Below are 23,215 nucleotides of genomic sequence, written 5' to 3'. Positions count from 1 at the left end.
CCTTCCTGCGGTTGCATTTTGTGTAAACTAAAGTGTCAGCTATAGCATCGATAACAAATAATGAAATACAGCACGAGTAGCATTTTTTTCTTGATTACGTACACTTTAATTTAAAGTATATGCAGCAATGTGAAATTTATATATTGTACACGAGGCAGGGATTTGGGAGAGGAATTTGTTTTTTGTTACTCAATAACGAAATGCATCCTATGTAAGGACACACGTCTGAAACTATAATGAGGGGGACAGAGATGGACAGAGGTCAATATGAAGAGTGACCTCAAACCTGAAGGTTAAATTAAACTAAATTCTGAGTGACTGTTTAGATTAGATTAGATACTCCTTTATTGGTCCCACAGTGGAGAAATTTGCAGGATTACAGCAGCAAACAGGGTAAAGTGCACACAAGAGACAGTAAAATGTGGAAACGTTCAAGGGGTATGAATCTTTTTGCAAGCCACTGTGTACATACATACATATATATATATACATATATATATATATATATATATATATATATATATGTATATATATATATATATATATATATATGTATATATTTATTTATATATATATACATACATATATACATATATATATATATTTATATATATATATATATATATATAAATATATATATATATATATATATATATATATATATAAATATATATATATATTTATATATATATATATATATATATATATATATATATATATATATATATATATATATATATATATATATATATACACACAGACAGAATCAATATAACTGTTAAAGCCTTGGATATATAGAATGATGGAAACATCAGATTTAGATTTAGCTCAGCAAAATTGTTTGTTAAAATATATTTCAGTACATATGACCATTTTCATTTGGAATCTGTCAACACAGCCTGTTCAGTGCTTTGTTTGGCTCTACTTAGAGGAGGAATTAATTTGGCTAATGCAAACCCTCCTCCTTCTTTGAGCTCGAGGGTGAAAGGTATAGATCAGTATGGAGATGCAAAGAATGAACAAGAACAACCTGAAGTGAGAAATCCTAAGAGGAGCAATTTGAAGGTCTGCTTGCTAGGGTAATTGCATTCCGTTTTCTTATCTCTTCCTGTCTCCATAATTACCTGCTTTCTGTGTCTGACACCTTCCAGTAACACTGCTGTGAGTCACTTTCCAATTTCACTCCAATTAATAAGTAGGACAAAATAATCTCATCACATGGCGAACAAAATAGGACTGTAATTGTATAGCAGGTAATAATGATTAGAACGGCTGCTATTTGCTGTTGTTTTCCAAAGTCTATTCCACCGGGAGGGCTGTAAGCTAAACAAAACTTTATGAACATCACTCATGGATGACGGAAACACTACCGAAGCTGATTCATAGAAAAATGTGTCATTCTGGAAACTGACACACTTATTACTCAATTGTATCAATATTGATTTTTAATAGTATGCTCAGGTCCCTCCAAGGTGCTAAGAACAAAAAAAAAGCAAGAGTAATTTACGCCTCTTTTACTGCGAAGACACCGAGCGTGCACTTAACATTCCTGTTAAACGATAATTAAAACATGATGCCATTCCACCAGCCTTCAGTTTGATCTGCGGCCCATTTATAAATGAGCTCATATTCCAAACCTCAGTGAAATAAAATTTTAAAGGGTGATTATGTGATTGTCACTGTGTGAATTCTGGGCTTGCAGCTAGAGCCAGGTGAGTTTATTTTGATTATATAACCCTACTCGGCTCTACTTACCCATACTATTAGTAAAATACACATCTCATTGCACACAGACACACATCATTAACATACAGTCATAACCAGTGACTTCCCTCTCAAACTCCCTGTTTGACATGGCTTGATAAATATGCATCACATGATCTTTGACGCAATGATACCAGATCACAGTTATATGTTAATTCCTGGTTAGTGTTGTCAATACCACACACACACACACACACACACACACACACACACACACACACACACACACACACACACACACAGGTTAGTCAGACACTCAAGTTCAACCTTGATGTTTAGGTTTCTCTAAGACTTAAACAAGCGAAATGTATGCTATTAGGTTAAAATAATTCTGTAATATTTATATAGTAACAATATCGTAATCCGACACTCATTTATGTTGAGCTATGGTCACGAGCATGTTAAAACAAATTAAAAGTATCATGAAGTGCTATTGTTATGCAATGTAACACACTCATGCTATGCTCCTTGCTGCATTATTAATACACATACTTAATCTTCCTGTGGAAGAAGGCCACAAAACGCTCCCTGCAGTGTTCCCCATGGAAACAGGCACACACACACACACACACACACACACACACACACACACACACACACACACACACACACACAGATGTGAATCTTGGCTAGCTCACCAGGTCATCTTTAATCCTTCAGATCTCCAGGTTTCATTAATACACTGACCCTTCTTAAAATCATGTTTTGTATGCATGATGGAGAGCTGATACTTTATATATCTTAAATAAAACATAAAGAGCATTGTCTATTGATTAATGGGCAATTATAGCTTCTTCTTTTTCGAGAATATTAACCGTTAAAAAAAAACCTTTTTACCCCAAAAACTTGTATAGAAGTGTTTCAGACCTGTATGAAGTAGTGCCTACTTAAAAGTGTGTATTCAGTCCCAACAACCTACTGCAATTAGTGAACCTCTAAGTTACCCGGGAAAGCCCAGGGGAAAAAACTAGGCCCTCAATGCTCCTTGTAGATAATAACTGCTGCAAGTGCACAGTAATAATTACAGACTGGACAATCATCAGACATTGTTTTACAGATTTTAGTGAATACATCAAACTGACAGTGTGGGAGAACGAGTGAGGCAACATGTACCGCGCCCCCAATTTGAAAATGACTCTCTTGATGTTCTGTGATTAATTTCACCTGAATATACAAAGTTCTGTTCCTCAACAATTTCAATTTGTGCGTAAAGCAGATGAAAAGCATGCAGGGCTTGTGTTTAAAAGGAGCATCTGTAAAAGCATCTGTGCCGTGCACTCTTAGAGACACCAAAGCAAACACACAGTTCTGCCTCAAGACTTCTTGACTTTTAACAAACCAAATAAAAGGACGCAGAGTGGCTGAGTTCATGAATTAACTGACCGTACTGTTGTAAGATGGAGCTTGGTGCAAAGTCTTTGGGCAATGAAGTACAATAAAAGCTATTACTAGATCCACACACACACACACACACACACACACACACACACACACACACACACACACACACACACACACACACACACCAACATTTACTGTACTGGCCTTTATTCTAATCTGTGGCAAAGACACAATTATTTACACTTGCACCCTATTTAGATGTAAAAAAAGAACAGAAGCACTTAAGTGGGAAAAAGTTGCACTGTAAGAGACAAGAGCACAGACATCTGAGTGTGTGTGTGTGTGTGTGTGTGTGTGTGTGTGTGTGTGTGTGTGTGTGTGTGTGTGTGTGGGATATGAATTTCCCCTTGAGCCATCAGGGGCTCAACACACACAGGGTAAACATCATTGGTCTCAATCCCGGGTGAGTCGATATTGGGCTTGTCTGAGCGCGGGACTTTATTTTTCTCTCCCTCACTCTTGTTTTCGCAGGCTGTGACCTCAATTCCACGGGGGTCATTTGCTTATCAAAGGCAAGGACTGGAACTTGCAGGTCCTGAGTGTGTGTTCATTGTGTCCAAGGAAATTCAATTAGGCGGCATCCCTACTGTGTGTGTGGCTGGGATTCATCAGTGGATGTAGGGGGATTAGGGTTGGGTCTACATCAGGGGAATGCACCATTTCAAGGGAGAGAGTTCACAATGGTTGAGGGGAGACATCACAGATGAACGCTTTTAAGAATGCACCGTCTGTACATCCTGGCAACCGGTCAAAAGCACGCTCTAAGTGTTTCATTTCCTCCTGCGGTTCCTCTTTGTACAGGATGGCATCAGTGTCATCAACAGCATCATGCGCGCAGAGCTCCTTTTCAATCCACAATGCCCTCTTCCACAGACCAATTACTTTACCTTTAATACACGAAAGAAATCCTGACACCAAACCAAGCTGTCAAAAAATAATTTGGACAACTGCCAGTTGATGTTAGTCCACAAACACAGGTACATAACAACCTGTGCAGGTTTTCCATGTGTAAATAATTCAGAGTTAACCCCAGGTTATGGAGCCAAGGTCATAACTATTTTATCATCAAGTCCTGAGACTTCCATTACCATGTAAAGCAGTGAGGTGATGGGTGGCCCATGCTATGACGGAGACAGCTGAGAATGGCAGGTGGCGCCTTACGCGTCTGCCTCCTAACAAGGCTGACGTGGCCTTCTGAGTGAAGCATGGATCTATTATACAGGAAGAGAGATGGCAGCAGGAGGAGGAGGAGGGGAAGCAAAAAGAGGCTTGAGTTCATCGGGAATACAGTCAGGCTTCCCATTTAGGGATGTTGGTGAGGTTGCGACTCGAGTCAGTGGGACAGCGTTCTGGGTCAAGGCTCTGCCTCTGGTTATGACCAGCTTTTCAAGAGCTTCTTTTGATTGAGCTGTCCATTTTCCACAATGAATGCACGCTGCAAGGCCCCTGCTGATGCTCTGAATGTCGTTACAGATTATTCATGGCTGACAAACAGGCGAGCAGGTAGCGCTCCAATCAATCCGGCTAGGTTCAGTCCAATGCCAATCCAAGGAGACTCAGGTGGAGTCTACGGCGCTATATCTGTGCCTCGTCGCTTAGCGAACAATGGGAGATTTGAAGCACAGAAAATTATACATTGCAATCTTACAAAAAAAGAAAAGTTAATTCAAATCTATTCTGTGTTCAATAAATTAATTTAGGCATCCATATTAAGATGGAATTCAAACACTACATTATTAATATTAATAATTTATTTATGAATGCTCTCTCAACCTGGCACAGCGCTATACAATGTGCCACAAAATCAACAAATACAAGAAGGTACATTCTGATTGGCTGTTTCATCTCCATAGGAAGCAATATTTGATTTACAGCCACCGAACACATCAGAATCACATGGTGAAAACAGCATCACTGTATCAGGTATAAATAATAAATCAAGATGAAAAATACTGACCTGTGTTTTAATCCACTCATAGTCAAACAACTCTACTCCAGACAGTTATTATTTTTGATCATGCCTCTGGGATGATAGTTCTCTAATTGGAGAACAAACAGAACAATCAGAATGTCCCTTCTTCCCCGTCTGTGAGAGGTAATGAGCAAAACTGAGAGAGGATATTACTTCACGTCAATATAGAAAATAACAAATATGCATAATGATTTATTGACCACAGAATTGATTTATGTTTTGTCAAACTAAAAGTGCTCTGCTAAAATTGCTGTTTATCATTTCTCTTTAAAATATAATGAATGTGCTTGGGAAATATATTATATATATATATATATATATATATATATATATATATATATATATATATGTATATATCTATACATATATAGATATATACATATATATATATATATATCTGTGCTCTAAATCTCCCATTGCTGGCTCAGGAATGAGGCACAAATATAACGCCATAGTTCATGAACTAACATGCCCGTTTTGTAATTCTGCCTCTGTTACTAAGCAACTGCAAGTGCAGGTCTCTTTAACCCTTAACCCCCACCTTGATCAAAGTATTTTTATTTTATTTTTTAAGAGCCATAAAAAGGCTTCTTTCTTTTTTTTTAACTCTCTTTTATATTTAAATTGTATTACTTTTTTTTTATACACATAACATAACCATGGAGCATTTATATAAAAATAAAAACATGCTCGCCTGCACTAACATGCAGTTAATGACACACTGCCGACCTGGCTGTGTCAACAAAGCACAGAGCAGCTCGGATGACAACACACACACAGAGAGAGAGTGACTTCAGTCTCTGTAGGTCCAGTAAATCTTTACAGAGCAAATAGTTGCGGTGAGCATTGTATAGAGAGCCTTTAATGTCCACAACTGGTATTTGAAAGAGACTGTTTAAAAAATATATATTCTTAAGTCATCACTCTTTTTTGAGAGTCTGAAACTAAACAAAATAATAAAAAACATGCTAAATGATGAAACTTTAACCATAAACTAAGAAACATTTAAGAAATACCAAGAATGATTTGTCTACAGTTAACTTCCTGAAGCCACCTGAAAAGGTTTACCGTGGGAAAACACACTTTTAAAAAACTACCTTTTAAAATAACATCACACAAGAGACGACCGTTTAAGGGTTAATAGTCAGGCGTGCAATATGTGAGGGGCTTAGACTTTGAGTGGAAATCGTTTGAGCTCAGTAGTAATAATGAATAATGATGTACACACTTTGCATGCCCCATGACAATGAGATCTTCATTCTGCAACTCACACACACACACACACACACACACACACACACACACACACACACACACACACACACACACACACACACACAGTGAACCTAAATGTTTTTAGTTGCACAGGTGTTCGCAGGTTTGCGACGTGATAATGAATTGATGCATACAACTTTAAAATAGCTTTAACATGTCACCGAGCATGAGCAGACATCTCATGGCAGACGTTGGAATCGGGTCTCCTTTGCCTATGTTTGGTCGTAGGCCACCTCAGAAAAGCCACAACTGATAACATCAAATGGACATTAATTCAAAGCAATGGATTTTCTATTTACATTGTCCGTCCATAATTAGTTTGCTCAACCTTTCCTTAATAGCGCTGATACACACACACTCACAGAGGCAGTGGTGTGATTTACCACAGCGCCCTTACTAAAGTGCCCTCATTGTAATTACTCTCTATCCAATATCCTGACCCTGATGATTGGCAAGAGCAGAATGTTCTAGATGCCACAGTCTTCAGGCTGGGAGTGACAAGGGCCTTCTCCTTTATCTCCTACACACACCTTGTCCTGCCTCGAATGAGAACAAGTCAGAGGTGAAGGCCCGGAGCACTTTGCTTCTGCTTCCATTACATTCTGCAAAGTGGGAAGATCTGATAGAACGTTACACATGAAAGCCCTGATAATTTGCGCCGACTAACATGCTTCTCTTCCCCTTGTCTGACATAACCTTGGGCGCCGAAGTAAATAAGGAAAACTGCTTCAGGTAAGTCAGCCTGGCTCCCATCTGCTTGCAGAGTGCTCTGTGACATACAAATTGCATTTGGGTTTCCCCTCTCTGCCTGTGATCGGTTGGTCCCTCCTGGGCCTTTGGCCGGTAGTGTTTAAGTTAGAAGGCAGATGTTTTTTGGTAATCCAATGATGGCGAATGTAAATATTAAGCAAAACAAACAGCAGTCGGTAAAAAGCCTGAGGCAAACACACAGGCTCTGAAAGTCTTTCTACTTTGAGGCACCAAAATGTACATTTGTATTTGTAATAAATAACGCAGTTTGTGGATAATGACTCATATTGTAACTCATACTAAATGAACATGTCTGTTTTGATGAGCATTAACTATTCCTCTTGCCATTTTTAGCTGTGATTAAACCAATAGTCTTCTCATCACTTGTTTCATTCTAAACACCTTCTGTGGGTAAGAAGTCATCTGGTGAACATCAAGTGATATTATCTAGATTGCTTTTGTAGATTTCTGCAAGATCTCATATTCTTTTTGCAAGAAACCTTTGTTACGCTCCAATCTCAAATTATTGTTTTTGCAACAAAACAAAAAAAGAATCCCATAATTGCACACAAAAAAAACATTATTACATTCATCATATTACATACATGCATTTAACCCATCCGTAGCAATTTAGGAGCAGTGGGCTGCTGTGAAGCGCCCAGGGAGCTGGGGGTTCAGTGTCTTGCTCAAAGGCCTGAAGACATGCACACTATGGGGAGACCAGGGATCAAACCGTGAACCTTGCAGTCGCAGGACAACCACTCTACCCATGAGCCACAGCCACCCAGTGTGCCAGACTGCTTTCACTAGTTAAGGAATTATGATATGTGGAATAATCTCCTGGCATGAAAATCACGGACTCCGAGCATCATGGTAAACCTCCAAATAGTCAGTGTCAACATTGTGCTGTGATGTAGACACAGAGTTATGTGCCTCAGAATCAATCTTTCTTAAAGGGTAATGACAAACAATCGGGTCAGCAAAATGTGACGTACCAGATACCAGTCACAATATAGCCAACGTGAAAAAAAATGGTCACAATATACACCCCGTGATTCAAGCAGAAAAAAAGAAGTTAAAAGAACATACAACTAAATGTTACTATACAACATATCCCGTGGTGTAAGAAATGGAAGAATGGCTGGATCTTAAAACAATAAAACTTTGGAAATATTCACGACCTTCACCTGTAATCTGTTTAAACCCCACTTGCCCCAGTGGTCATATGGTGTTGAGTCCAGAATCAACAACAATGCTCCGCATGAGGGGTTGAAGTGCTGCAGACCGAACACGGACTGAGCCTTTAAATATTAATTTCTTTGTTCAAATGTGACTGTATTAATTATTTATACAGTAGATGCAAGACGGAGCATTGTGGGCTTCATAAATAACCTGACGCTGAAAATTGAGAATATGGAGTGAAAGTAAAGAGCGGACCCTTGAGCTTGGTTTGATATCAGAGGTACCAGATGCTTGGAGGTCGCTTTGGAATAACATGCACAGATGCAGCAGAGATTACCATCTTGCTTAAAAGGAAGAAATGATGATTTGAGAATCATGAAGGCAAGTGATGTGATGTTCCAAAGATTTCGAAAGAGCCTAGCTGCAATTAATTTACATTTTCCATTACTGATTAATCTGATGGTAATTTTCTTGATTAAGTGATTAATAATTTAGCCGAAGCCAAGTACAAATTTCAATTGCTTTGTCCAACCAAAACCTAAAGATACAGCATTTTATCATACAAGACCAAAAAAGCACAGTGAATCATCACACTTGAGAAGCTGCTTCCCCAATGACTAATTGTCAGTTTTCCTGAAAGTGAAACCAACTAGCTTGCAGTGAAAAGGACACGACTCTTTTGACAACAAAAACACACCAATGCTTGTGTCCTAAACACTGCTTCTTAATCCATTAAATGTGTGAAATGTGTACCTTGAACTGTCCCGTGATTGAATACGGAGACAGAAATCTCCGCCCTTTTGACTGGCCTTTTAAATACATAATTTGAGATCTCTTGAAAGACAGGCGAAAAAGAAGAAAAATGAAAAAAAAATAACAAACCACTTCCGAAAACAAACTCTTGGTCTAAAACAATGCGTTTTAATGAATTATTAATATGAATTGCATAAAAACCTCAAAATTGCTTCCTGATGGCTCCCAGACCAGGGTCTGGTGCTCTTGTTGTCAGCATGCCTGACTGAACACCCGCTCCGGTGAAAAGGTTTCCTCAAACATGTGAGGCGTCGCCTCTGCATTTTCTTTTCTGTGTGCTTGTGGTAGACGCAGTGACCGCATGATACTGAATTCACCAGTGTTATATGTGGGCAGGAACCTGCTGATAATTGACTTGGGTTTGTCTTCCCTGAAACATGAGTCAGGAGGCATTCGCCTGCTTGTTTTTCACCTACCTGACCCAAAGGCCAGCAGGCTTCATAAATACAGTCCATCCACTTCATGCTTACTTGAGACTGTCGAAAATACAATGTCGATTTTATAGGTTACGGTTATGCTTTTGGTTAGAAAATCAGCATCCCAGCTGTTATTATGTGTGTTGCTTCAGGAGAAAATGTTCTTTGAACATTTTCCTATTTTTACACAGCACTTCATGAGGATGTTGAAGCCATACTTCTTCCCTCAGCATACAATAGTGTTTTCACAATGTCAACACTAACCCATACCCAGGACACCTGGTAGCTTTTGGTTTAAAAAGGAGAATGGTGAGTTGCTGTTTGTTTGGAGGAGTGTGTAAAATACTTAAAGTGAAAGTCTCCTTGGGGCCAAACACACAAAGCATTAACTGTCAGCCACTGAGTTCCTCTGCCTATCAAAAATCTCCATGGACTATTTAGCTGTCAGCTCCCTCACGACATCTCCCAGTTTCACTATTTCTAAACGGATTTGAGCAGAGCAGGTGCTGATTGACACCACAAGCTCTGTCTCTCCCCGTCAGCATAACACTCGCCACTTTCATTTCCATTGGATGTGGAGGTAAGTTGGAAGATACATATATATTACAGTTAAAAGTGTAAAATGAGAAAGAATATCAAAGTTTATTGCTTATAATCAAAATGGCAAGGCAGGGAAGAAGCTTACCGGCTCCTCTCTGCTCCATTCTGATTTCCGACCGTGTTAAAATGACATATTTTGAGGCACATTGTGGAATCCAAGCAAATTTGCAACTTTGGCCTCTATTTGCGCAGCACAAGAGCAGTACAAGTAGCCTGAGTGAAGCATGTGCTGCATTTCATTACAGCACACACACCACATTTTATTCAGATGTCTCGGTTAAGGCCCGAAAGGCTTAGAAATACAATTAGACGACTCCAAGCAAATATTTCCGTGTCACTCTGAGGACCAAGACACTCTACACAAAAGGTACACAGACTACTCTATGCCTTTGGAAGTGAAGTTGAAGATGCATTTGAAAATTCTTATCATTCTTACTGGAAAGCTGAAGAACTGTGCACGATGTCGCAGAAAAGAACCAATAAAATAAATAAATAAATAATAATAATAAAATGTATTATTTAAAAAATTATGAATTCAACATGATCACAGCCTTTTAAATGTATTTGCCGGTCCATGCACTGCACACAAACTACAAATGCAGGCTTGAAGGACTGTATTGATAACATGTCGTTTACCAAAAGGGGTAAATAAATAGATTGGACTGCTGTAAAAGAAACAACCACTGACTAAAAGACAGCTAAATGCATGACAACTTCCAGCAAGGGCATAGTTTTTGAGAGACAGACAATATGAAATTACTTTAGAGAAAGCCAAACGCAGGGCTGAAGCAGGATATGTTTTGCTGGGAAGACAAAGGCTGTGCGCGTGGGAGATTGGAACGCCAGCGTTGTTGTTTGACAAATGGTAATTATCTTTTTTTCCCACTTTTGTTCCGCTAATTGCGGTTAATTTTGAAATTCATTATTCCTGCATGTCAAGACCAACTTCAAAGGAAAAGGCCGTGTACCTAGTCCAAATTTCAAAATAAAACTAAAACTTACATGAAATTGGCTTTTGTACGAGTTTATCGGCAAGATCAATCAACACAGCTGGTTGGTTTTTAATTCTACCTGCCTCACTTTACTCCCGCTGCTCCAAACACACTTGCAGTTTGTCTCAAGGCTAGACAAACACCGCTTCACTTAAACCCACTTTGACTCTCACTATGTGTTGCTTTGCATTGCTCCGCGCGCGCACACGCACGCACACACGAAGCCTAACAGAACACGTTGGCAGACGTGTCACGGGAATAATTCACCTTGCCATCTGTTTTCTGTTTTTAGGTCCTCCATCGCCAAATCTTTCCGCCTCTGTCCCACAATCAAGGACAGGATTAAATACAAGTCCCATTATGGGGAAGCAGCTAATAATGCATTATCAATTAGTCCCCTTGGCTACTGATCGATGTTTAGCAGGTGGTACAAGGCCTTTTTGTTCATTTAGGATGATATTGGCCTCTTCCCCCCTGATTCTCTTATTTCCTTCTGTTCATTAGATCCTGGCTTACAGGCTATCAGGTTTCGCTTAAATTGCAGCGTGGCCGTTCTTCAATATATATTAAAGATCGTGTTTAATCACTGTTGTGAGGCCCCAAAGCTATTAGGAACACTTTGTCCTGAATTCCCTGCAATTTGACAACAACAGCGAGCTGCTGGCTGCTGTCACATTTTTCTAAATACCATTCACGCAAAAAGGGACCTCCTGTGCTGTGAGTTTGCTCTAAAGGTGTCTGCATCTATGATGTTGACCTCTACAGAGCTGAAAAGAGAGAAGAAGAAAATGTGTATTACAGGGACAGAGGGAGAGGGTGTAAGTTGGGATCAGAGAGCTGATTGGCCGCTATAATACCATGGATAAGTAGATCATTTCAGCTAAGCTTAGCTTATCTCCGCCTTAGATCAGAAAATAAATCATCACATTACAATCCAGGATCTAGTCAATCAAAAAATATGTATTTTATACAAATGAATCCTTGCTTGTTTGCAGATGCAGGGGTTAGCTCTGTGGTGCCACAAAGTGATAGATGGTTTTAAAAGATTTACTAACTACGTCATATGTTGCATTTATACTTCAAAGGATTGACAGAGGACAGGAGTTGGTGCTGATAAACCTGGAGGTGATAGAAAGGTGTAACGTTCCCTTACAAGTCAATAGGTGGAGTTATAAATAAAACACTATATTAAAGAGTTTATAATATAGTGTTTAGGATTCCACGGTAAACCCTGACATTTTTTTTCACAAAGTACATGGCAAATGTGTAGCATGTGGTTTTCTTCTCCATCTTCTTCTGCTTTCATTGTAGAAGCCTTGTTGACATCCGGTTCAATCAACAAAGAAAATATAATCTCCCCGCATCTTTATGAGGCAGTTGCCGAGGTTTATTGAAATAGGAATGTGAAATGCATGTATTTTCCACCTGAGAGGGTTTCCTGCTGGGGTGACAATGCGGCGCGTGATCCAAATCGTTTGCATCAATGCTGGCAGATGAAATGCAAACACAATCAAATCAGCCCGGCCCATACAGCAATCCTTCGCTCAAATGCCAATCTCCCGTCTCCTTATCATGTGTCTGATGAGAAATCATAGCGTGGGAGAATCTCCTAATCTATGCAAACACTCTGTCGGCATTGATTTGCTCGGAGGGGATACGTCTTTATTAGGACTCGCCAGACGCCTCCGTTTCTCCTGTTCTATAAAGAATGACCTGGGGAAAGACAGAGCCGGCCGGAGCTTTGGAAGCAGTCACAGCCATAACAATTGAGATAAGTTACTGAGGACAGGTAATGAGAACCGATAGACTCGAAAGATGGATCGATATCGGACATTGATACCAGGAGAGGAAGGGCAAATTGTGACATCTTTTTCCCTTTGCCATGTTGAAAGGAGCTTCAGAGACAAGTGTGTAAGTGTGTTGTGAGCCCCGTGTGTAGGTATACTAGTGTGTGTGTGTGTGTGTGTGTGTGTGTGTGTGTGTGTGGAGGGGGGTGGTTACAGAATACAAAGGGGTGTCAGTAACTAACTGTAACTGAGCAGTGCACACACATTCAGCTGGAGCGGCTCCTTTGTCTTTCCTGCACTGAATCAGTTTCAATAAACAGACCTGTCTGATGAGGGCGGAGGTCACGTCCGCTGGAGATGGTTATCCACATGTCCTCCTGAGCCCTGAATACTGAGCAGTCTGACGGAAACATGTCTGCACTTCAGACTCGGGTCAGTTATTAACTCAAACCCTTTCAGTTACTTTGACGTTTGTCTGCGTCTGCTGGAAGTGAATATGGACGGGGGTTGATACATATTGACTCCACTGTGCTGTGCCAGACCACTTTCTGATATCACTTCAACCCGAAAAGGTGAACGGATTATTGTTGACGGCTTCTGCTCTCTTTGATCGGTTCCTTTTCCCATTTGATATCCTTTAATGATGAAAACATGCCCAGAAGTCATGTCATATATTTCGATATTGTCATATATTTAGAGGTGTGTCTAGTTTAACATTCAACATTTCTCACTACTTTTCATATCATCATAACACGGTTTTATCAGATTTTTTATTACCATTCAGATAATAAAAATGATGACGGTTACTTAAAAGTTCTCTATATGACATTCAGAGCATTAATATAGCAGCGAACATGTATCAGCTATGTAAAGATATAGTGGCGTAGTGAAGTCACCAACGCTCTGTGAGTTGTTGTCGTCCGAGCTGCTCTGCGCTACGTTCACAAAGCCGGGCTGGCCTGGTGTGCCTTTTAGTGCATGTGATCGTGCATGTGATCGTGCATGTGATCGTGCATGTGATCGCCCAACTAGCACAGGGCCACCGCTCAGCACTGCTCTTATAAAGCGGTTTTAGTTGATAATACCGCCCCGACCAAAGGTGTCGTCGCAGAAGTGTCGCACCCACCCAGTTCCCCCTGGGGTAAACACTGTTAGCTCGGCCAGTGCTGGTACCGTTGTTAGCATCGTGGGTACTGTGGGCACCGTTGTTAGCGCTGTTAGCACCGCTATTAGCGCCGTTAGCACTGTTGTTAGCGCCGTTAGCACTGTGCCAACAGCAAAGCCGTCGCCACGGGAGGCAATAAGTACTCTGAATGTCATATAGATATCCTTTGACAAGATTATGAGCAGGAATTGCTATTCATATTTTGAATGGAGGAGGACTAATCTTGTTCACATGATTTTGTAGCAAGAAGAGGACAATATGGATAATATTGTCTATCAAAGTATCTTATGTTGCGGTATTTATATATGTTGTTATATAGTTACAAAAAATAAACATATATATCTACTTTTGGTTAATCCAGTAAATTAAATACAACAAATACAAACCAATAAAGTCCAACATGACCATAAAGCAGTCCTGCTTAGTGAGTCTGGTAAACACACAGATGTTAAAGGGAGAGCGACCTCGGCATAAACAATATGGTGGACAAATGTATACCGTCTTACAGTATATCATCAAATTGCTCTGCCGTATTTGTAGAAATGAGGATTTACCACTTTTACTTTTTATCTTGGCTGAATTAAAACCTATTCTGCCATCATGGCTGTGACTCATCTTTATCTTTGATACTGTAAGCATCTTGAAGCGGGGAAGAGATTTCCTGCACGCTGCTCCATCTGCCGTTACTGTTGATCTAAAATTGCTAAATTTGGTCATTGCTGCAGAAACTGGATGCTCTGTCTTTAGGCTGCTGCTGTTTTGGGTGTGCGTCTCAGTCATTGTTTTGTATCTGTCTTAGTTAGTATTTAGAGCTTTTGACAGCTCTTGGGTTAAGGTCTTTTTCATGGTTGTATTAGACATATTAATCATGATTTTGTAATTGCATTTCTAATTAATTCAGATTTTGTTGCATACTTTTCTTTCTATTTTATATAATTTATTTTCATTTTTCAGTCTGAAAATATAGATATTTAATCTTAATGAGGCTTTCCTGATTAATTAAAAGATTACATATAAAATAAATATTCTTTAACACTTATTTTAGCCTGACACGTTTACATTATGGTCATATACCAAATCTATTAGTTAATAAAATCCTTCAGCTTCAGGGTTTGTGAAACCTTTATGAAAACAATTAGAAAAACTCGGCAATGTGAACAGCAGTTTTTGATGTTTACATTTCCATGAGATTACTCACATATACCAAAGTATTTCGATACATCAGGCGTCTGCCTCTTTAGGCTTCATCACACTGTGTGCGTCACTGTCGATAGGCCACTCATCCATCAGAGTGAAAAAAAGATTGGCTCTGCTCTTCTCTGTTTAACGTGGCAATGTGAAAACTATCTCCTGCACCGATTCTAGACCCTGATGTGTCGACGTTTTCTATTATTTTAGTGTTGGAATTAAGAGCATCAACTCGACAGCTCAACCATAATTTATACAACAAAGTTGAAGGAAAGTTTGAACACACTAGTTAATGAGGAGCGTTCTCTTGCTTGGTCACATGGGTGCATAGCATGAACATCTTTGTCTGTTTTAATAGAGGGGGAAAGCACGGGTCCTGCTAAGTGGAGCGCACTCAGACAGGTAGGACACGTCTCCCTGTCTCTTTCGGAGAGATGGGCTATTTTGAAAAGGTGATTTTCCACTGCTACACTAGAAATTGTCAATCAATTTTTGTCAACTTGGCTAAGTCTCCAAACTCCTCGGTACTCCTCCCCCGAGGCGTGATGTTGATATCGGGCAGCTTCTGGTGTGACAGAAGTCCTGGTTGCCTGGCAACAGGTACAAGTTTAGAGTCCGGTGTGACTGTGACGACCTGGGTGAGAGAACAGCCTGACAAGCCTGTACTGCGCGAGCGCACACACACACACACACACACACACACACACACACACACACACACACACACACACACACACAGTTGGATGTGTGCTCCTCACATGGTTCTTGTAGGAAGGGGGATTAGAGGGAGCCAACAGTAAACTCTTCAGGGCAGTGCTGACATTAAACAGCACAAGTGTTTGAGGGATCGATGTGGGTACCTTGGAGCGGTCATCATTCTGGAGAACCACTTGTCCTTCATAGCTGCACAGCCCCACATATATGACACATCCATCATCAAAGGCCACAAAGTGATGTGGAGAGCTGTGAGGAGGCCTTGGAAACTTCACAGGGTTTCCAAAGACGGAGCCCCTCCCTGCTGCAGGGGGTCTGCACGACAGATTTGTTTCATAGACAAATAAATGCTGACTATAGCGGCTCATAACCACATGGCAAATGGTCCATCATCATTAAATGTTGGCACATTAACATTGCATTGGTAATGTGATGTTCCCATAAACTCTGCACTTTATGGGGCACCGCGTGTTCTCTATACCGACAAAACGCAATTCATGTCATCGTATCAAAGTTAGGCAGCCGACTCCACAATGTCACGAGCCACAAATAACTCGGAGATCATACAATCAGTGGGTTTACATGCACCTCAATAAACAGGTTATTCAGGGGAAACCAGGTTGCGCGGGCAATCAGAGATTCTGAACAGAGTTTCTGCTGCAGGTCAGTAATCACATTTCTCCCCGACCCCCGAGACGCTGCCTCTTTTCTTTCTCTTTTGATTGTGTGTCTGTATGGAGCAGACAGTGAAGAGAAAGGGCAAACGGGGAGGAACTTCCCCTCACAGTGAAAATATTTCTCAATTTATATGTTCAGCAGTGAAAACAGACTATCGAGTTCAGACTTCATTTCAGTCTCAGTCAAACTTTGGATGGAATCATTTATAATCCAGAGATGCATCGCTCCGTGTTGGTGACGAGATTAAGACGATTAGAAACACAGTATCTGGGGAAACCAGATGCCCAAAACCCTGATAACATTACATTGTTTATGAAAACCGCTTACTGGAGGAATTATTTACTTTTCCTGTATGTCACAGCTTGCTGAGGCTTTTCATTGACACTTGGCTTTACACTTGCGCCTTGTAGACTTTTCACTAATTATTTAAGTCACTAGTCAAAAAGCCTTTTTGCTCCTAGAAGGGTTGTTGATATTGGCAACACGTTTAATTTCTATCACTTCCCTCAACAACAGAAAATCTGTGAAAATAACTGTGAATGAAACAACACAAGTGGGAAGATAGCGTTGGTAATTGTTCAAATTTGATCAGCGTTGACTCACTGACAATTCCTTCTTAATGATCCATAAGTGCTCCCTTCTGCGTTCACTTTCTATTCACAAAACAGGAGCTACAATTAACTCTTAATACTCTTTTTTGGCATTATATACCAGAGCCTTATTTCAAAATAACTCTGGCATTCAAAACTGTGCCTAATACACAAAACAAATCCACAAATGGAAATACAACCCTATTTTCCTGTCTTCTAACTTCAGTTCTCTGTGGTACTGAAGTGGTTTCTTTGTACAACTGAAGTTTAAAATCACTCATCACGCCTCAACCATGAGTCACAACCTTTTTAAAAAAAAAACATACGTTTTGTTTATTAGACTAAAATGAGAGCATGCAAACCAATCAAAGTTTCAGTGCAGGAGAATATTTGTTCAGAAATTCTCACCTACAAAAAAAGTGTCAGATTGAAACGACACTTAGAGTTAGTTCGCCCCATGACATGCCTACATTATATTCAGGCATGAAAACGGGTCAGGGGTGAAAAAGGTGAGAAGGATATTACCCCTCTAGGAGGGTCCGGGGGCATGCTCCCCGTAAGAAGATTTTTAATATTCCATATTTTAAAACATCAATCTGATGCATTTTGAGATGCTTTTTTTGCCAACCTGGGGAGAGCTGGAGAAACTTAACTTCAGCCATGAGTCAAAAAATATTATGTCCTCCTTACTAAGTATTATGCAAGCCATTTCATGCCAGCCTGTCACTGGGTCTAACATTTACAGTCAGACCTACAAACTCAAGAGGGGTGAAAAGGGTGACACGAGCGGGGCGGGGGGGTGGACGTGTGTGTGTGTGTGTGTGTGTGTGTGTGTGTGGGGTGGGGGGGGGGCGAACAGCGTCACTCGTCGAGAAGCTGACAAACTATGATCATTATGGGTTTTAATTATTTTTTTGTCAATACCCAAGTGTGTGTACACATATATATATATATATATACATATATATATATATATATATATATATATATATATATATATATATATATATATATATATATATATATATATATATATATATATATACATACATGCATACATACATACACTACCGTTCAAAAGTTTGGGGTCACCCAGACAAATGTTCAGCAATTTCTCTCATGGAATAATCTTCATTTTTCAGAACAAGAACAGACTGGCGAGTTTCACATTAAAGTTTTCTTTTTCTGGCCATTTTGAGAGTATAATGAACCCACACATGTGATGCTATGCATAGGCCAGTTGTATAGCTTCTCTCACCAGCATAACTGTTTTAAGTTGTGCTAACATAATTATAATTAACTGGAGGATACAATTTTTTTCTACACATAGATCTTAAACCCTTAAATATAAACAGTAGCCCGGCTACCCAACGGAGGAAACTCATTTTGTTTTTTTTATTAAAATAAAAGTTGGATAAAATCTCCATTGTCCTCTCCTTATATGTAGTAGGGTGTCGGTGTAGGTAGAACCGCAGTGCCGCTGACTCTCCGCTCTCCTGGCTGACGTCACACGCTGCCACGGACTCTCCGCTGCCAGTAAACTCACACGCTGTCTCCCAACAACGTTAGCTAACGTGTTAGCTAGCTGACTAGCTTGCTATTATTAAACTGGTGGGAGGGAAATGAAGCCGCTGTAGACATCTTAACGCTGATTGGCCAAGACTCGACACGTCAAAGATCTTCTATTGGTAAGATGATCACAACCTCAGTTTTTTTCCCGTGTCCCACTACAATCTCAGAAACGGCGGACAGTTGACCAACCCCCCCCAAAAAAAAAAAAAAACTCTTCAGATCTACGTGATTCACGTGGATGACATATTTTTGTTTCAAAACGGCGAATTTCGCCGAAAGGTGAGGGATTTTCATGTCTGTATATTGGAAACTGTGCATCTTCTCTTTTTGTGTAGTTCTCAGTTGTTGTGTCTATTTTGTTCTTTATGCATGTGTTTGTTCTGTTGGGCTACAAATCAGAGTGCATTTGCATATGTGCCTGCGTTCCTGTCATTTGCACGTTTCTCGTTCCCAATCAGTTGTCAGACTGTGAATGGGTGGTTTGAATTTGCAGATCGCTGCTGAATCACACCACATCAGTGTCATGCATGTTTGTGACACTGATGGCGGAGGCGGGGGATCGCAGCACAACAGAGAGAAAAACAAACAGGTTTCCAAGGTGATAGCGAAGATTTCTGAGACAGAAACCAATGTGCTTATTATGAGACTGGCAGGCTAAATAGAATGGACGTTGAGCCAAGAGCCGGATGGAGCACAGTAATCGCGGGAAAATTGCACACACCTTAGTTTCAGATCCAAACACTTTGCATAATGTATATATGGAGTTGTACATGTCACACAGCCAAACACTGGTGAAAAGGCTACTCATCTCAGCTGACAAAATGCCCACAGAGAAGTCAATTTGAGCCAAAATTTAAAGGAAATAAATGATTCAGACAGGAAACAGACAGTTAGTGTTGCATGTACCTGTGGCGGGGTCGACCGTCCGCTCAATCAAGTGGTCGTCCTGATGAACCCACTCGCCGTTGCACTTGAAGTAGATCTGCGTGGCCGGGGTCGAGCGGCATTTCAGCGTCACCGGCTTGTTCTTCACGATGAACTCGTCCTCTGGCTCCACCAGGAAGTGAGGTAACAGGTCCGAGAAGGAGGCAGGAAGTGTTGCTGTGGCGTGCTCGGACCCTTCAAAGAAAAAGAAAAAAAATAATGGATTTTAGAGGGATGCCAAACAAAAACCCTTTCAAGATTTCAAGTCGCAGCAGACGTCAAATATCTAATGCAGACACGCAGTGTCCTTGGTGAATCACAACTCATACATATGTATATGAGAGAGGCTAAAAAATACAGAGACAGATGGACAGACAGAGTGAAAGAGAGACTGTATGCAGAAGATTTGGCAGTGACAGAGCTTGGCCTTGTGCGTGCTCTTGGCTGGGTGGGGGGTAGCGGAGTCCAGGTCTTCACTTTAGCTCTTAATCACAGCCCTTTAACATCACTGATGGACTGGCAGCCATAAATCCCGTCTCAGCGACTGGGCCACTTCACACTGTGTTATACGGCTCCTCAACCAGAACTCTAACTCTAGCCGCATTAAGCAAGACAGGGCAAGAGGCCGGAGAGGTTAAAGATGTCTGACAGCTAGACAGACCGTTATCTTTTAAAAATCACTTGCAATGTACAGTAGATTCACTTTTATTCCTCCAGAATCTGACAAACAGGAGATGTGGAGGAAGAAGAGGAGGGAAGAAACATCTCTCCTGAGCCAAGATGCAGACGCTGTCCTTCAGGGGAACAAATGCTGTGATTTACAGCAAACCTTTACGCTCGTTGCAATATGCTCGACACAAACGCCGAACGACACAACGGAGCCCACAGCGCGCACGTCCTTCCTCCACGAACACAGCTCCTCTCTCTAAACATATTAGCTTTGCGCGAGGGATCGCGAGAGGACACGTAACGGAGGGAAAAGAGGAAAATAACCTCTTTACGACACCGACACTCAGGGGAGACCAGTAAATCCCAAAATAAAACCCTTTTAAAAGAGGGGTAATATTAATTTACTGCCCTGAATCCAATATGGCTGACATATCAGGCATTAACAACCTTCTCCATCACTCCCTGTGCAGCAGGACAGGACAGTAGTCCACATCTCTCATAATGAAACGGCAACACTCGTGCTGACCTTTCTCTCCTCTCATCCTCTCCTCCCTCGGCCAGCCTACGTTCATCCTTGCAGTTTGCTGATGCCCGGGTCCGGGATAATATCACGTTGCGTCATAAACACCAATCTTTGGATAAAGACATTATCTGCCGGTTCCTCCCCCACTGCACATTATATTAATGTCTCTCTTCTTCTCCTATTTTTCTTTTACCCCTGTGTGCTGAGTTGCTAATTTATCAGGATGAGATAGTGAAGCATGCCACTGCTGCTGCCGCTGAACCCCATTAATGTTTCATGTACATGTTTAACTCTTAATGAAAACTAAATGTTCTGTGTCCAATGAACGACATACATCACTTGCTGACACTTTCCCTTTTTCCAATCACATTTGCTTTTTGCAACGCATTTGCAGGGAAGAAAATGTCATTAATATGGCAGCTCCCTATTCAGGACCACATTATTTACTATGTATGCCAGTGTGTGTTTCTTCACTTGCGGTGTGGAGGAAAAGGCCACAGTTCATCATGAATGGTGAGTATAATTGCTCTAACGGAGAGCCAAAACTTTGCTAATAAACAGCGTGGGACCAGTAGGTCAGGTTGTTTGGAAGTGTGTTTGTCCTAATGACGGCGGCTTCTTCTAATGGGCCGGCATCCAGCTTTGTGACCACAGCCATTAGCCGGCCGGGCTGACCCTCTGTACTCCCCGCAGACACAAGACGACAGCTCACTAAAACAGTGGGCGAGACTCGCCTCACACCTGCCAGGTTAATCATCTCATAGACGACAGATGATGTTGAAACAGAGAGTGAAACAAACGCCACCTGAGACGCCGACGAGCTGTGAGAACGGCTTGATGAGCTCCTGATGCTGTTAACTCACCGCTGGCTGCTCATTTGCAGGGGTCACATTCAACACGAACTCTCAACTTTTGATGATGTTTGTGTGCGTCTGTGTGTGTTTGTGTGTGTCACAAGGGGTCGAGGTTAGTCCTCCATTTTAGTACATGCACTTCAGGTTAATGAGGTTAAACACATCATTTCTTTCGAGAAGTAAATTGTCATTTTATGGGAGGGCATTCTAGTCACGCACTGCTTTATATCAAACCCTTAATGGAGGGCTGATGCGTAGTAAATTGGCTTAGATTATTGTTACGACACAATGTACTTCAAAGTCAGCGTGCGCACACACACACACACACACACACACACACACACACACACACACACACACACACACACACACACACACACACACCGGGAGTATCAGCCACTTAACAGACTTGTTGCGGGTCAATGCACAAATCAAATAGACGTACAGCAGCACTATGGGCCCTGCATTAGATTCCACTGAATGCGATTGGCCAAAGCCGCCATTAATTGCCATTGTCCATTGCCAGAGTACACACGCAAACATCAAACACAGGACGCTAAATGTCTCCCTTGCTGATCATTCGGCCAATGAAGATGATTGAATGGATACATCATGCTGAATGGGTTGCAAGGGCGCAGTAACCATTACATGACTATCAAACATTATCATAAAAAAAGAATCCGGAGGAATCGTTCTGATTCTTGTACTTTTTAAAAGAAACGCATCAGGTTGTGACCCGATATTTGTCTGCAGCTGCTATTCTCTCTCTCTCGAGGCGAGACGATTCATTATCATTCAACTGACCTAAAAACACACGCACACACACACACACACACACACAAACACACACAAACAAGGGTGCACCAGCTGTCAGTGTGCTGAGCCGTGATGTCCAGGGCATGTGTCCAGCTGACCACATCATCTCCCGAAATCAGGGATGGAGCACATCCACCGGAAGACGTGCAGTTGAAGACACGCAAAATACATATTTATAAAAGAAATACATAATAATAAAATATATATATATATGAAAAAAAAGTCATATTCCTGTAACCAATGTAACCGTATATGCACACACTACTGCATTTTTAAAAAGCATGCAGGACTAGATTTTCACAAATGTTGCAGCTTTGTAAAAGTCTTTTGTTACTGTCCATCTTCAATATTTTAATAATGATTTTTACTTTCATGTCACTAAAGAGTCCTATTGTATCACTTCCCAGGAGTAGGCATCTTGAATCTTATTTTGAAATGAAATTCGTTATACTTACCTCTCCTCTGCGCGTGTCAGCGTGCCCCATACCGTCGACTTGTGTTATCACGTTTGTAAAATAAGCATATATTTTTTTTGTTCACTCCTCGTTATCTACTTGGAGAACAGAATTG

The 23,215-nt window shown here is 40.8% G+C and overlaps 1 protein-coding gene across 1 annotated transcript in view; it reads right to left on the bottom strand.

The window, feature by feature from the left end:
* Positions 1–23,215, bottom strand: part of unc5a (unc-5 netrin receptor A) — a gene marked incomplete at its 3' end in the record, with an annotated part of 121,820 nt that overhangs the window by 40,177 nt on the left and 58,428 nt on the right. The window contains exon 2 of the mRNA XM_079228438.1: positions 19,766–19,978. Within this exon, the coding sequence (XP_079084564.1) occupies positions 19,766–19,978 (213 nt within the window). The remainder of the gene's footprint in view (positions 1–19,765; positions 19,979–23,215) is intronic.

This window comes from Taurulus bubalis (genome assembly GCF_910589615.1).
Source record: "Taurulus bubalis genome assembly, chromosome: 13".
In the NCBI taxonomy this organism is placed as follows: domain Eukaryota; kingdom Metazoa; phylum Chordata; class Actinopteri; order Perciformes; family Cottidae; genus Taurulus; species Taurulus bubalis.
The sequence above is the reverse complement of the archived record's forward strand: the minus strand, read 5'-3'. Positions and strand labels throughout refer to the sequence as shown.